Source organism: Neopelma chrysocephalum, unplaced genomic scaffold, assembly GCF_003984885.1.
Source record: "Neopelma chrysocephalum unplaced genomic scaffold, ASM398488v2 Primary Assembly neopelma1_180, whole genome shotgun sequence".
Classification (NCBI taxonomy): Eukaryota; Metazoa; Chordata; class Aves; order Passeriformes; family Pipridae; genus Neopelma; species Neopelma chrysocephalum.
Genome location: NW_020897842.1, coordinates 730,676 through 747,331, shown reverse-complemented (window position 1 = coordinate 747,331; position 16,656 = coordinate 730,676). Strand labels below are relative to the sequence as shown.

Sequence of the window (16,656 nt, the reverse complement as noted above, 5' to 3'; positions counted from 1 at the left end):
TGAGACACTGCCCTGGCGCGGCTCCATCCCGGGCTGGCACCGTCCGCCTTCCACCGCCTGTGCCGCGCGAACTCCCGGCCCCTGCGCTGCTCCGGGGGCTCCTCGGGACCCGGGTTCGGCTGCACTTGCAGGTCAAACTCCGTTTTCTCCTCCATATTCGCTCTTTCCTTCTCTCCTCCTCCGCCTCCTCGGCTTCTTGGTGCCGTTCAATCTCGAATGACAATTTTAAAACCAACCCACAAAAGGAAACGGTGCGAAGGAGACATTTTCAAGAAATTATATTCATAAAGCCAAAAAAAAAAAAAAGTGAATGTGCAGGTACCTTAAGCAAATGAAAGGAGGCACCGGGGGTAAAGTGTGGGGTTTATCTTTTCGTCTGCTTAATTCTGTATTATTATTTAGTACCAATATTTCAAGTGGCAACCAAGGGGTGGTGGGTGAGGGGAAATAACAGCCCTGTGGGACCCAGGAGAACAGATGAACACAATCCACAGACACAAATGCAATACAACAAATGTAAGATCATGTCATAAACGTGTAAGAAGGATGGGGGGGCTATTTTTGTCCTGATCTTTTCCTCCTTCTGCCCATTTCCGTAGCCACCCCTGCAGCTAGGGAGGAAAAGACACAAATTTAAACTCGAGGAGTTGGATTGTTGCATGAAAATTGCTTTTATTCTTTTGAGGAGGAAAAAGAAAAGGCTTTTAATGGAATTTGCCTGGTGACACACAGAACAGAATCATGTTGCCTCTCTGTATAACAGAACACATTTACAACTTCTGGGATCCTTTCAGTTGAGATTTTTTCACATTTTCCCCACCTTTAAGGCTGGTGTTCCGATGGGCTGCGTACGCCGAGAATTCCTTGGTGGTGTTTTTCTCTGGCCACAGAGCTGTCATCTAATTTACCAGTAGAACAGTTTCCTATGCCTTCAGCACACATCTGTAAAACCAGCAAGGAAATCCCCTTTGTTCAGTGTGTCTGTGTGTATGTTACATGTGTAGAACACACGTGTGAGTGTGTCAGTGTGAGCACATCATGGCAACAACATGTGCTCTGAAGGGACAGACCCTGCCACAAACGTGACCATGAACACAAGTGAAAATACAATGGCAATCCTAAAATACATGTGGAACTTCTCTCAGGTAAGTAATTACATCTGATCTATACTGACCTTAATTATACCCCCATATTATGCAGAAGAAGGACATTCAGCCTTGGGTCTAGTTAGTTTTGTATACAATACATATTTAAACAAAATAGGCTGGTACATATATGTATACACATATATATGTGCACACCCACTCAAAATAAATCCCATTGCCAAAGGGGAGAGAGGGGATAAAATAATAATAATGATCGACAATATATTTAATTTCCTACAATTTCAGCAGAGTATCCCAAGCTCTTTACAGTGAATGACAGATTAAAATTGCTAAGACATAGATTAAGAAACAATTAAAATTGCTATTAAAACATCAAAACAAAACAAAATAAATAAGCTCCCCAAATCTTTCTCATCTAATCCTCTTGAAAATAATTAAAGCTTTCCTTTAGCTTTAGCTCCTGGCTTGGAACTGTCAAATAGTCTTAAAAAGATGGCCCATGATACTAAATGTTTCCTGAGCCTTTTTGTCACTGTGCTAAACTGCTGCCTCTCCCCAATCTCTGTGTCTGCAGGCACCAGCTTTTATGCAAATACCCTTCCTGTGATCTGACCTTGAACGTTGGGCTCAGGCTGTCAAAAGCTGATGTTCTGCACCCACGTCTGGACAACTTCACAAGTAAATGTCATTTAAACATTATTATCCTTAGTTGCTATTATCACTGTATTAACAATTACTAATTTTTGAAGTATTTACCCCATTCAAGTAGTAAGCAAAGGTCACAACTCTGAGGCATGTTTTACTGTAATTGAAACCAGAAACCCAGATTTCAATATCTGTCAAGTATTTTTCTTCTGGAACAGGTAACAGGTTTTTCCCTGATCACAAAGTCATCCGTACTTTGTAACTGCTGCCATAAAATAATTTATTGAAGGGCACAATTTGATGGGATTGAGGAGAAACATGCTCAGTCATTTGGGCAAAATAACAAGTTTTCATAGTCACTGATTACCTCAGGATTTTGGGACCGTATCAGAAGGACATTATTTCAATTTATTTTGCAGTGGCACTGCATTACCTGGTCTTCTTAATAGATTATTTTCTAAACAGAACAGGTGGTTTTGCTGCCAGCAAAATAAAGATGTCATATTGTCACATATAATTTTGAGGCAAAAACTGTACCACAGGGCTAATTAGTTTCCCTCTCCCATGATTCCACCTAAGCAGCTCGTGAAAGACTGTTGTGGCAACATCACCAAATGTCTCCAGATATACAAATTACACACATATGCCTCTTTTTATAAATGAGATTTGGGAATATCAGCAGCAATCACACGGCGAGAATATTGAGCTCATTTCAGAGGTTGTGCTGTGCTTGCACTGTGGGAATGTCCCACAGCCCCAGCACAAGTGTGTCTGTGTTTTATCAGCATCAGGAGAACCACAATATTAATTTCCCTTTCACCTAAAGGAATCCAGTTTTTATCTGTTCTGCAGAACATCCAGTTCCTCCCCCAGCCTGTATAATTTTATAAGCGTGAAGCACAGTGCAGCCAGACACTCTGCCCTCCTTTTCTTTCCTTTGTGCAGCCAATTTGGGATGAAATCCCCACTAGCAGGGCTGGTTCCAGCTCTGGGATGGTTGCCTTACCCCAGATGGGTTGATGTCAGGGGTGCACTCCCAGCTGGTGCCACCCCAGGCCTCTCCTCCATGAGATGCTCTGAGAGCAAATGCCCCTCTCGTTCCTTGTCCATCCATCTGTAGGGATGAGTCACTGGGAAGATGCTTATCAATGTTTGCCATTGTTTACGGCCCAACGAATCAGTGTTTGCCATTGTTTACAGTCCAACACTGATCCATAGGGGCAGGGAAGTTGGCTTATGTAATTGATAGGAGCCACGGTGCCAAAATGCAGATTCCATTATTGGCATGTCTTCCTGCCTAAAAGCCAGAAAGCTCCATATATGAGCTGCTGTCACCTTGGAAACGTTCAGGAGGGAAATGCCAACTCTGTGGGAGCCCAGTGTGCAGCCACCCAGCACTCTGCACTGCCCAGTCCTACCCCTGCCCAGGTCATCCTGAGGTGGTACCAAAGGAACTTCACACAAATGCCTCTAAATTTAACCTCACAGCAAGAAACCAGCAGGGTTTTAATTTATTCCTCCTCACTTTGTTACCCATTTTCTCCGAGATGGATCACTGGGGGTCAGAGCCTTAAAAATCTAGAAGAGTTGCATCAACCAGAGCCTTTTTGCACATTTCCTGGAGCTTAAAGCTTTAGGTTCACTGGCTTGAATTGGATACACTTGGCTGGGGAGCCATAATTTCCTTCAGAGGAACTGAATATATTCTCTCTTCTCCCATCTATATGAGAGACAAAAATCTATATTGCCCTTCCCTAGAGACAAGTTATTTAACTGACACGATATCATGACCATTTTTTGTTGTCGTTATGAAAATTGTCCAAATAGTTGTAAGCTGGGACTAAATAAATACCCTGCATAAAAATATCACAAGAAACTGATAATCAGTGATATTTCCAGGTGTTCTTCCAAGAGTTTTCTTGAGGGGAAAATCCATACTTGGATCTTTTGCATCCCAGCTCTAGGAGTGTGGGAACTGGCAGGTTCAGAGTTAACACAGTTATATCTATTCCAGATCTGCAGAGAGAGCTATACAGTTAATCACTGCATATTTTTAGCCTACATCTTGTAGCTTTAATCCTGCAAATGTCTGTATGTAATTTGTTTTATGTAATATGAATAGATGCCATAAAATCAAGATTCCACCATTTATAGAGCTAAGAATGTCCATATATTTCTCAGGAATGAGGACCTACAGCATAAGTGTGGGACAAAAAACTGGTCACTGTGAGTAATTTATACTCTATACTGTGGGTGCCAGTGGAAATAAATGCTCAGATTAGCAGCATGTTCTCATATGCATGGGATCAAAAACCAGACCTTACTCTCATAGCAACTCCAACAATGACAGAAATATTGCTTACAATTAAGGAACAGTTTCAACTAAATAAATCTGAGAATGCATCTGTCTCTATGTACAGATCAGGGTGTATTTTGGTGTGGATGATGTCCCAGTGTTTTCACAACTGAATCCCTGTGAATCTTTGAATAGCTGGATTTCTCCAGCATGTCATGGAGTGCCAAGAGTGAGGGAACAGGGATGTGCTCTGCTGTGGATCCACTGAACTGGTCCTTGACTTCATCAAGGTAGTACAGGGAATAGAATGGAAAGGAAACCCAGCAAATTAACTTGGAAACCTTCAGTACTCTAAAATGTCTGTGCTCCAGCCCCAGATCCACAGGACTTTGCATTGCAGGAAGTCAGCATGGGAAAGATTTCTTTTAATCTTAAACTTTCTTAAAATTTATAAATGTGCGTAGAGCTGAGGGTTCAGTGGGGATGACTCTGATTGACCCACACTGCTGAGAGTCAATAATAACAATCAATCCATCCAGGAGGGAAAGGCTCAGCTGCCCCAAATCCCAGCAATTCCCTGGGCCGGCCCGACCCACGGACACGGACCCACGGACACGGACCCACGGACACGGACCCAGGGCCAGCGGCTCGGGCCGTACCACCCCGCGGGGGGGGGGGGGTGTCCCGGGGAGGCTCCAGGCACGCTCCCCCCCCCGCGCGCGGTGGTTGGCGCCGTTGCCGTGGCAGCGCCGGGGCTGTGGGTCGGGCTGTGGGTCGTGCTGTGGGGCCGGGCTGTGGGGGGGTCTGGGCCCTTCCGCCCTACTGGGCAGTTCGGCCCGGTTCTACCCAAACTTTGTTATCCTGGAGTTGGAGCTGCAGCCTCACAACGAAAGCGCTGGGCCCCTGCTGCATTTTTATGTTTGTGCCACTTCTTGGTGCCACCAACGTCTTTAACCCAGCCTAAGAATCCTGCTTGGCTTCAAGGTGCTTCCTATAATTTAGTAAGTTTGCTCCTTTACTCCAGCGCGTGTTTTCTCTGCTCCTTACCTAGAGGAAATAGATACTCTCCTATGGTTTATGTTTTTGAGTTCTGCAGAAGGATTGACATAAAAGCACTCAAAGCTGAGCCACCTTCGTTAAAATTAATCATATGTACGAGTCTCTGGGTGAGTAAGATATGAAGTGCTCAGCCATGTGGTGATAACTCATTCTAGATGACATACAGAATTTACTGAATTCTAATAAATTGTATCAACATTTGGGAACAGTTTAGTTCACATGAGAGAACTGCACGAGACTCAAGAGCAAGTAGTGTTTGTTGGAGATGTGCCCGGATCATTCGGGGTAAAGTGGTGGCCTAAGCGGATAAAATACATTCAGAAGGTTGTTTGTTTTATTACTGAGCTGATTGTTATATATATAAAAAAAAAAGTGGCAGTGTCCTTGCTTTTCTCTAGGAGATTTATTAAAGTTGATACTCAGAGTGTGACTGGCACGAAGGTGTGTGGTTGTATCCAGTTATTTCTGATGCATTAGGTATTTACTGAGAGCTGTGACTTCACCTCTGGAGACAGTCACAGCTACTGCAGGTTGGTGGAGATTAGATGTATTAAACATATCCTTCTCTTTCTTAGCCTGGTTGTTTGGAAAGACCTGTCAGCATGGAAGATCATGGGCTCTCTTACAGTGAGGGAGAGCAGCAAATATCTCCTCAACCGCTTCTGGAAGAGGAAGAAGAAGAAGATGCAGCTGGTCAGTTCAGTAACGTGGAAGGACCCCAGGAAGGTGAAAATGATGACTTGTTTTGATAACTCAAAAAATCCTGACATTAACTTAAAGTTCATGTAAGATAAACATTTAATGTTATAAAATGTCATCTCTGATTCTTCACGGTGTGACTTGACAGCAAGTGTATAAAACTTTGCATTTTAGAGTTCAGTCTCTTATTAAGCTGTTGTTTCAATATCTGTTAGAATACGAGCTGGAAGAAAAGTGGTTTGGTGATGGCAAGATGGGAACCAAGGACACTTCTGGAGATGTTGGAGACCAGTCTGATTCCAGCACGTAAATACCTTGTTCCAGTTCTAACAGGAATTTCCTTTGTCATGTTGACTGACCAGCTGTATAAAATAAGTTTTAAACTATTTTAGGACGTTCCCATTAAAGTTCTAAACTATTGTTCAGGAACACTAGAATTGCAAACCCTAGTTGGGATCAAGAGGAGACACAGGCATTTCAACACAAAGACAGATAATGAATGTGTAAAATGAGGGTGTAAATGTTCAGCATTAGATATCCAGGTCTAGAAATCCTGGCTTAAGTGCACACGTGCAACCTTCTTGTGCAGTTTGGCTTCATGTGTTTCCTTATTTATACTGGTTGTATTTGTAACAGTTCTGCTAGAGTAAAACAGAAAACAAGGATGGAACAAACTTCAGGTAACTTTTCAGTTTTTCATTATGTTTCTTTGTTAATTGTGTGTTTGAATTCCAAGGGAAAGCTTGGAGCACAGTTTGGGTGACATTAGCAACACTCAGGCTCTGCTGGCTGAAGAGAGAATTCACATAGCAGCCGTACAGAGGAACATAAAACTGCTTGATGACATGGTCAAGGAGAAGGCACAGGTGGTCCAAAAAACCAGGTTAGTGTTTAACTGAACATAATCCATCAGCATAAATCACGGGCAAGTACTGGGATACTGTATCAGTAATAAGTGTTACAGTTTATAGAACTATAAACCATATCCTGTAGGAATCCTAGCTGTGAATCTTGCCCTCAGGAGGAAGAGTTTCATTGGAGAGAGTAAAGAACTTAGAAGAAATGAGTGCTCTGTTTGTTTCTTGCAGACAAAAGCTGTGTGCCTGTCAGCTGCGGATCAGGATGCTGGCAAAGCAGCTGGATCGTGTACACATGGAAATAGAGAGAGAGAAGGAGGCTGGCAATGTGTAGGTAGAGAGTATTTCTGGATACCAGGGATCACAGGCATCCACTGTGTTCATCTGTGTGCAGTTAATGAGACCAGTGCACAAAGAGGTGGAAGCTTGGGAATGGGTAGGGAAGAGGCATATTTTAAAATATAACAACAGGTATTAAATCACTGCTGTCAAGTGGGTATGTCAGGGTCTCAATCTTCTATTCAGTCTGATGAATCAAGGTGCTGTGGCAGTTCTTTGGTCATGGCTTTTTCTCTGTCATGGTGACAATTCAGTCAGGATTTAGATAGATATATATATATATATATATATGTACAGACATATGCACCATTTCTTTTTCCCGTTGTGTTGTGGAAGGCAGGAATGCCTTGCAGGAGTAGCTCTGCATACAGGAGCTGCTCTGAAACACTTGTGCTGCTCCCTCAAGTGGGAGGCAATTTACTGTACTCTTCACATTTGGTTTAAATAGAAAGCAGTGGGTGGCTTGTGTACCAGGAACCAGAGTATTGTGACCAAACTTCGCAGCTGCATTTATAACCTGTGCTGATCTCCAGGTTAGTGCTTCCCTGAGGGAGAGAGAGAAAGGCAGGTGAACTGCCAAAATGGGAGAGCTGCTGAAACAAAACTGAGGAGCTGAATGCAAATGAGCCTCCTGGGGTGGTGCAAGTGGGATCTCAGAGACAGGAACAAAACCCAGCAAAGACAGAAAAGCAGTGTGGAGTGTTTATCCTTATGATGGGTCACATTGGGAGGCCTAGATACGTAAAAAAAAAAAGCAATTCTCCCAATCTCTTGCATTTAGCAAGTGACTAGTGGAAAAAGAAGACTGGGTGGATTTCTGGTTTATGAAGCTCAGAGGCATCGTGTTTTAGCAATAATGGAAATCCTGTCTGCCATTAGTACTCCCAGTGCTGGAGTTAGAGGAGAACTGCAGGTAGACTGTCCAATTTTCATTTAGAGGATGGGAGTTTGTTCAATACAGTCGGGTCACTGTGGATCCTGTAGCACAATCTGTTGGTTTTCCTGGGTACAGAAGAAAAATAACTGGGGGGGAATGCTGCCATTGTAGACAATTACATGGAATATTGTGATGCCATTTTAAAAGCAAAATCAGTCTAAGTTCTCTAGGTTCACCTGAGCTCATCTTCAGTAGTAATGCTACTTTTATCAGTGTGAGAAATTAATAGTTGCATTAAGCTAAGAAAAAATTCTCATCTTTTCAACCAATGTATGAGAGCATAAAGACAGCTCTGCCTCAGGGTGAAGAATGGGCACCTGAAAGGTTAAATAAGACACTGTATAAATTAGTGGCATTCTAATACATAAATCCTCAGCCTCCAAGCTATGCTTTTTTTAACCTTTATTAGTTGAAATTTCTCTCTGATTGTTTGTTCTCCACGTTTGCAGCCCAGCCCTGTCCCGCCTGCAGGCCGTGAGCCACCGGCTGCACTCCGAGCTGGACAGGGAGAAGGAGCAGGAGCTGATAATTGATTTGAAACTAGACCAAAACAAGTGAGTAAGGGAATGAGAAAAGGGTGTGAAGGGAGTCAATCTTTATTACCTTCTTCATGTGCTGTTGAATGGATTCAAAAGTGAATCAATACAGAAGTTGCTTGTAAATACTGAGCTACGTCATTGGAGGTCATTGACTGCAAGGCAAAGCATCTGGAGAGCGACATTGAGCCTGGAGGTTCATTCCTTAGGAAATTTCTTGCTGTGGCTCAGCCCTGGGTTAGTTTTGCACACACAAATGAATTTCTGATTTTATTTGGAGTTGTGCATCAGTTGTGGACCTAAACAGGTCTCATTTTAAATGGAAAATAAGCTGGACTCAAGTAAACCTGTCTGTGATGCTGATCCCTGCATGAGCATAAAGACTTCTAATTTATGCCTCGTAGTGTTTTTATGGGGCATAAAGGACAGGACTGGAACTGAATGTGAGGAAGACATAGTAGCAGTACTGTGTATTTTCATGCTGAGCTAATATTGCTGCTTGCAATTGATTGTTCACACATTATAAATTATTCACTTGTAGAAGACAGAGTGAAACTGCCCTTTGCAGAAGGCAACAGGTGAGTGTGTTTGTATTTTGGTACCAGAGGTGCCACTCCATCAAAGGAAGAACACAGGCACGAGCTTGTAGCTGGGATTAGCCAAGTGGTTCCAGGATACAGTGTGTTTGCTGCAGTGTTGTGTAATAGCTGTAAAATGCTTGGCTTGTTTATTGTGTGATTAGCAGTACATAGAACAGATTAATGTAGTCATCCCTGTCACATCTGAATTACTTCAGCAGAGCACAGAAGAATAAAAGCTATGGCCTGTCTCTGAAGTTACTTACTGTTGAAGAAAAAGCTGTTTTTCTAATTTTTCTTGGGTTTAGTATTTTCTTCTGGGTAAATATGAGAAATAGAGCCTTGGGGTTTATTTTTTTACCTTTTTTTTTTTGACCAGTAATTTTGATGTCTTTAAAATGGGATGTGCTATTAGATATGAGCCTTAGTCTGAAACAGCTTTTCAGTAACAAGGTTTGATTTACAATGCATTTAAAAAGAAAATGAAACAAAACACAGCTAGATGTTCATTTTCACCACAGAGCCTTCCCTACTCAACAAACCACCTTCAGCAAGTGAAAGAGTGCCAATATTTCAGTGCAAACACCTCACATTTTTGTTTTAAAGGCTGGAGATGTGGGAGATAGAAATCGAGCAGGGAAAATACCAAGTGATCCGTGACAAACTTCAGGAAGACGAGGAGCAGCTCCAGAAGCAGTACCAGGAGCAGAGGGAAGAACGGATTCGGCAGGAAAAGAGAACAGCCCTGCAAGCAGAAAAGAAGCGCCGCTCCCGGGAGCAGTAAGGGCCTCTCAGCCAGGCTGTGCTGCCTCCCTGGGGTGTTGGGAGCCGGGTCACACTGCAGGGGCTGACAGGGGCTGATTCAAACACGAGGATTTGTTGGGTTTCTTAGCTGGGTGTTGGTTCAGCAATGAGGAATTGGAGTTATAATAAGAACTGGCCGTGGCCTTGCAGTCCTGCAGGTAAAGATTTCTGATCTCTGAGAATAAACTTGTTAATGACAGGAGCTGTGAGTGCCTTGTGTGGAAGGAAATGAAGTTTGTTAGGTCAGACTAAGTGCATGTGTCTGCAGTGCTGTTGGCCCCCAGGACCTTCTGAACTTATGGTCAAGCCCTTGGAGATTTCCTGGAGAGAAAGCAGACACCTGTGTCAGCCTGTCTGTGGCTTTTGTGAAGTTTATCAATTTATCTGTAATGTGGGGAGTGCAGACTAATGTCCTCATTTCCTTAAACTCCACAACCTCTCCCTTAGGTGTGTGTTGGAGTCAAGGTTTAGTCCTGCTGCAACTTTTACCTGTGTTTTGCAGAAAAGAGGAGAAAGCCCAGAAAGAACATGAAGAAAGAAAGAAAAAAATACTTGAAGATGCCAAAAGGAACCACGAGAAAGCAGCCTGCTTCCTGAAGCAGAGCACAGCAAGGTTGGGCTTCACTCCTTTCTCTGTTCTACAGTACTTCAGGCATTGAAAAATCAGGGTTTTTCTGCAAGGTGTATCTTGCGTTATAGGTTTGTGTTTATGTAATTACTGTGGCATTGAATTCTTTTGCTACTATAGAAACATTTGGTACTTATTTTTACTTATATACAAATAAATCCTAATATACAAATATTAGGAATTAATTATAAAATGATGGAAACAATTGTGCTGTTTCTGTGCTGGTTTGTTTTTCATTAGATGACATGTGGAAATTGATCATAATTAAGAAGAACAAACAAAAAGGTTTCTTTTCCTGACAAATGTATCAAATATATCAATCTTACTAATTTTTTCTAGTTTACCATTATATTAACTGCAGTACTCTCAGGTTTGATTCATGCCCACATATTTCTAACTTTTAATGTTTCTAGGTTGAGTGCATGTGCTGGGCTTGGATAAAGATCACTACATAATTCTTTAGATATTGGTTATGTGAACACCTAAATTCTTACTTTATTTTAGCTACTAGTGAATGTCATAACATGGAACATTGAAATTGAAATTTAAAAAAAAATAAATAAAGCTGTTGAGCAAACTATTTGAAAGCCTGTTGGCACTTGGTGCTGTGTTGAGAGTCTCTGGCTGTTCCCCTGCACCCACAGCCACTGTCCCAGCAAACAGAAAAATGGCAGGTGACACTGGCAATTTCTGCTTGTCAGCTTAAACATTCTAATGCCAGAAGCTTTCCAGGATGTCAGCCTGAAAGATCTTCCTTTGCTTACAGAATTCATGACAAAATCGCAAAGGAAGAAGAGAAAACTCGGGAGCATATGGAGAGAAGGATACAAGCTGTGCTTTCCCTGAAAACCAGCATCACTTCCAACAGGGTACTGCTGCTGGGCTGGGATGGCAGTGAAGTCACTGCCTTGTGACACTGCTGGGGGTTACTGCAAGGAACTGCAGCTCTCCTGGCAGAGCTGTGGGGTGGTTTTTGATCAGATCACTGACCAAACCTCGTGAGACTGGGGCCGGTTAAACCATTGCAGAGGGAGATCTGCATGGGCAGGTTTTGGCACTTGTGCTGATGGAGCTGATTCTGTCAACAGTCTAGTTGTTCTGGGAAGGGAACTCTCTGGAAAATAATGCATACTACAAATAAGTCCTCTGCAAATCCAGCCAGAAGGATTTCCAGTTATTTGGATCCCAGTGCAGAAATACCCCACATGGAGAAAACATATGGAAGAAAAACAGTTATTTAAGAATTTACATTATTTAAATTAGGAATTTCTGAGCTATGCTGCTTTGCTCTCCTATTTATATTCTAGAGAATCTGAGGGAATGATCTTAATTTAATCCTGATTTGTTTAGAATTGTATCTTTTCCCATTCTTTCATTGAGCAGCATTCCCAGGGCAGGCTGGAAGAGTAGAGAAGGAGCCTGGTCCTAGGCAGAGCTTTCTGCACCTCAGCAGCCCTGCAGACTACAGAGAATATAAAAAACAATTGGCTTCTACTTCAGAGACACCCACCACTAATGTATACTTGGATAAGGGGACCAAAAGTAGATTCTCTGTTTTATATTCCTTATGATGTGAATCAAATATGTGACTGGTTTGTGTGACTTCACAGGAAAAGCTCCAAACCCTCCAGGTTTTAAACAAAGCGAAGGCCTTGGAGGCAAAGAATGAGGAGATGAAAATGAGGGAAGCCATCCTAGCAGAAGGAGGCAATGTTGTCCAGGAAATTTTCCTCCATAAACGACAGCTAAAGCACGAAAAAGAGGAACAGTAAGTGGCATATCCATATCCAACTGTCAGCTGCTTCCTGGGGCTCCTCAGGAATGTGGTGGAGCTCCATCAGATCCTGAAAACAGACATCTCTGAGTGAACTCCCTGTCCTTCTGTGCATGGGACAGTTGGACAGTCTGTCCTGCAGGACCTGAGTGCTGCCTTAGGGCTGTTGTTCAGAGCCCCAAAGCTGTGTGAGTGTTGTGTGAGCAGTGCAAAGATCAGCTGCTCCAGGAGGGAAACTCAGTGACCCTCCATGGATACCTGCAGAAATTGTCCTCCTGCCTTTCCTGAACACTCTGAAAGTCTATATTAGCCTTCTAAAACACTGCAGTTGAGTATATTTCGTGTGCAAAAATGTATAAATAACTTCTGAATCACCTGATGTCTTGACACAAATTACCACTGCACCCAACGTGGCTATTTCGCTTAAAGACTCAAAAGTAACTGGGCTGTAGATAATATTATTAGTAAACAACCATGGTTGGGTTAATATTTCTTAAAACATTGGATTACAGAGCTTTCAGAGAACTGCAGAAATCAAGAAAAATTGAGATTGTATCTCGAATTCTGAAAGAAGAAGCTTCTTTTCACAAGCAGAAAGAAAGTCAGTCCCGTGTTAGGGCAACTAAGGCTCGGGGTAAAGTTGAGGACCCTTCAGTGCAGAGAAAGGAAGCCTGGCCCTGCAGGGAGGAGACCTGCACACCTGGTGCAGGGGGAGCCACAGCACAGGTAAGCAAAGGCCTAAGAATCAACTGCCTTCAGATTTTTAGATCTCTGGCCTCTGAGCTTTATAGACCTGTCATTTTTGTATTAAAAGATCTCCTCAGAAACTGGTAACTGTTGGAGTAACTGTTCTCTAGTAATTTTTAACTGTATCCTCCAAACTTCTGTTCTTTCACAGGAGTCCTGGCTCTCTCCATCACCTCCTTCCTTGGCTGGTGAGGGAACTCCTGAGGGAGGGAGTCCTGAGGACACAGCCCAGGATGTGCTCTGGGAAAGTGGGGATGAGGAGAAAGAGAAGGAAAAGACCCTCTTAGAACCAGAGTTCCCGGGACTTTGGGGCCAAGAATATGACTTGCACAAGGTAAATGTTGTGATATCTCTTGTTACAAACAGAAAAGAACTTTGTTTAAAGCCACTGATTATCAATTTTGCAGTTCAAATGCAGCCTTTACATTATTACATAGGTGCAGAGATTCAGATGTGAGAACATCATCAGTCATTACTGTTTGACAATATTCTGGAGGAGTTTGTTGTCTAAAAGCGAAAACAATACTTAGTTCAGAGATCTGTGAAGACACACATCACATGATGTTTAATTGTTTGAGTTTAAAACAACTTCAAAATCAGTCAGAAAAAAAATCATGTCAGTAAATATTCCTATACTTGCCTGGAGAAGCACTGGACCAGAACTGCAACATTCCAGAGAAGTCAGCTGGGTTTTTTTCTGAGTATTCGTTTAAGAAGTTGAGGGGAAACAAACTCTTAAGGTGCAGAAAAGCTGATACTGCCATGTCATAGTGTTGGGTGATGAGAAGCTACAGCACAGAATAAAGAATAAATGAAATTGTTCCTGGAGGAGTTGGGAGGCTGAGTTTGACCTGGAGAGAGCCTGGCAAAGGCTGGCCAGGTACTGAAAGCTTCCTTTTGCAGACTTTCCTGCTTTGAGCTGTGATCACACACAGCCCTGCTGTTTTTTCTGCCTGTTCCCTCTCAGATACCCAAGGAAGAGGTGGATCCAACACAGCTGGCTATCAGGGCACTGAAAAAAGAGGTGTCTGAGAAAAAAATGGAGGAATTCCAAAGTGGAAGTTTGGCCAAGCAAACAGTGCCTGGTCGTGAACACAAGGGCTGTGCTTTCCACAGCAAGCCCAGCTGCATTCATTTCAAGGTCAGTGCCCATTCCCTGGGGGATTATAAACATGGATCTGCTGGAGGTGTATCCCAGTGTCTTGATCAAAATTCTGTTGCAGCCTTTAATATGTCTTTATGTGACATTTGGAACAGCACCTGCCTTTTTCACTAACAATCTCATAGTAGAGTTACAGTCAGATTAAACAAACTACTTAGTTTTACTGCTTGGGCCTAAATTATAAAATATGTCCTCAGGGGAGTTTAAATCCTGTCAGAAAGGTGAGGAGATGGTGAAAGCCCTTGTTAGACTGTGTTCTGTGTTTTTTAAAGGGCAGCATGACTGTTACCTGTGTATTGTTTGTAAATGTATTATTACTGTAAAATAATGTCCTAAAGTGATGGCTCCCATGCAGTTAAGATTTCAGTTAGTTAACAAAACTGTTAATGACTCTATTAGACCATGAACATCTTTGACATTCACCTGCTATGTTTGGCATTCCAAGGATTTTGATGTTGGTCAAACCTACAAAAAGAAGATAATTTTGACCAATGCCTCCTACAGTGTTAATTACTGCAGGCTGGTGGGGATCAGTGAGCGCCTCAAGGACTTCATCAGTGTTCAGTAAGTAAATTAACTGTGAACTCCTTGCCTGTGGTCCCTTTGTACCTCTGCAGGAGCTGGAACCCAGTTCTGCAGCAATAGGAATTCCTGTGAACCCTGATAAACTCCACACAGCAGCTCCTCACTCCCCTCTCCCATGGGACAGGGGAGAGAATTGGGAGGGAAAAAGTAAAACTCGTGGGTTGAGTTAAACACGGTTTAATTGGACAGGAAAGGGAGGGAAAAAAGCTGCCAAAATAAAGGAAATCAGTCTTGGAGCACAGAGCACCGGAATTGCAAACTTGTGGTCTTCCCCATCAATCTATTCCTGTAATCCTGCTGCCAGGTTATGTAATGAAGCACTGTCTCTGCTTGGGACATTACAAATTAATCTCAGTTTAACTACATTGATAATTTTATCTCACTGTTTATAAATAAACAAAAGGAAGTCTCACAGTTGCAGCAGGGTTCTGGAGCCCTTCCTTAACCTGTCACTCATTCTGACTTTTGTGATAATTAGTCCAAGTGATGGTGGTGGGGGAAATAAAAAATACCTGCCATTGTTACCAGGGCAGGAGCTAGAGGTTTGATACACAGCTTTCATTTGGAGTTTTATGTTCATTATCTCCACAGTTTTGACCCACCTGGCAAAATGTCTTCTGGAATGTCCTGTGAATTCGTGGTAACCTTTAAGCCAATGGTAAGTGCACAGTGAGGAGAATCCTACTGTTATCCCGAAGTCTGATCAAAAACATCATTAATTGAAGTTCCTAACTGTTAACAAGGAAACAAGCTGCATCCTAGAAGAGCTGCTGTTGTCCATGGACAACTGTGTGCATTGATAAGTTGAAATATGGCATATTCTGAGGGTAGATGTGGGAAAAATGCCTCCAAAAGAGAACAAGTTTCTAAATAGTTACAATCAAGTTAGCCAGGCTGTTACCAAAGGCTGTTTTACACTGGAAATGTAGAATCAGTAAAAATACATTTTAACATGGTACTCAAAGAATGAATGAAAATGCTTTCCATCCCACTACATAGGCTAAACCTTTGGAAATGACTTATGGGGGGGTTTTTTGTTGTTGTTTTCTAGATAAATGAAAATCTGGCAGGAGAAGTCATGTTTGTGGCACAGACAGGTTCCTTTTCTGTCCCACTGCAATGTACAGTCAAGAGCTGCGTGGTGAGTGACTCTTGGAAGCATGTGGATAATATAATTCTTATCATAGAAGGCGGATGCTCATTTAATTGACATTCCTGGCTATGTAGGACAGGAGTAATTAATGGTTTATCTTCTCACAGCTGGCTCTGGATAAAGAGCTCATTGACTTCGGCAGCCACGTGTTGGGAGAGACAATTTCCCGGACCATCAGCCTGACAAACAGCGGAGCTCTGGGAACGGGATTCAAAGTTCAGACATCAGCAGGTGACAGAGCGACAGGAAAACCTGCCCCTGGAAGGATGGTGGGTTCAAAAACATTTCCTAAATGAGCAGAAACTGCTTTGTGGGGTGTGGGGGAGCTGCGCAGGGTCACAGAGCAGCTCAGGCCGGAAGGGACTCAGAAAATCATCTGGCCCAACTTTAGTGCGTTTGGGTTGGTACAAATATAGTCTGTTAGACCCAAATATCTGAAGATAAAATTAAAGACTATTATTTTGTGAGGAGAGGGGAAACCAACAATGCTAATTTTTTAAGCATTTTAGTAATTTATGGCATGGTTCCTATTTTCTCCACGTTTGTGACAATTACAAAAAAATAGTTAAAAGAGGAGATTCTGACAAAGTAATTAAAAATACCAACTCCTGGGCTTCAGAAAAATGCTGACTGGTGCAAAACTAGCAATAAAGTAAGGGGTGTGATAAGGAGAAATCTAGTTTCAGCAGACTTAGTTTTGACATAGAACTGCCTGTGTTTCCACTGGAAAAATGTTAGTTCTGTCATTTGC

General features: G+C 42.5%; 1 protein-coding gene across 1 annotated transcript in view; it reads left to right on the top strand.

Annotated features, from left to right (window-relative positions):
* CFAP74 (cilia and flagella associated protein 74) overlaps positions 1-16,656 on the top strand; it is a 40,613-nt gene that overhangs the window by 6,091 nt on the left and 17,866 nt on the right. Inside the window, exons 4-22 of the mRNA XM_027702206.1 lie at positions 828-910; positions 1,681-1,784; positions 4,915-5,048; positions 5,682-5,832; positions 6,021-6,111; positions 6,542-6,688; positions 6,894-6,992; positions 8,388-8,492; positions 9,659-9,832; positions 10,359-10,469; positions 11,251-11,353; positions 12,095-12,252; positions 12,771-12,984; positions 13,157-13,339; positions 13,973-14,146; positions 14,613-14,731; positions 15,344-15,410; positions 15,804-15,893; positions 16,013-16,174. Coding sequence (XP_027558007.1) covers positions 840-910; positions 1,681-1,784; positions 4,915-5,048; positions 5,682-5,832; positions 6,021-6,111; positions 6,542-6,688; positions 6,894-6,992; positions 8,388-8,492; positions 9,659-9,832; positions 10,359-10,469; positions 11,251-11,353; positions 12,095-12,252; positions 12,771-12,984; positions 13,157-13,339; positions 13,973-14,146; positions 14,613-14,731; positions 15,344-15,410; positions 15,804-15,893; positions 16,013-16,174 — 2,457 coding nt within the window. The 5' untranslated portion in view covers positions 828-839. The remainder of the gene's footprint in view (positions 1-827; positions 911-1,680; positions 1,785-4,914; positions 5,049-5,681; positions 5,833-6,020; positions 6,112-6,541; positions 6,689-6,893; positions 6,993-8,387; positions 8,493-9,658; positions 9,833-10,358; positions 10,470-11,250; positions 11,354-12,094; positions 12,253-12,770; positions 12,985-13,156; positions 13,340-13,972; positions 14,147-14,612; positions 14,732-15,343; positions 15,411-15,803; positions 15,894-16,012; positions 16,175-16,656) is intronic.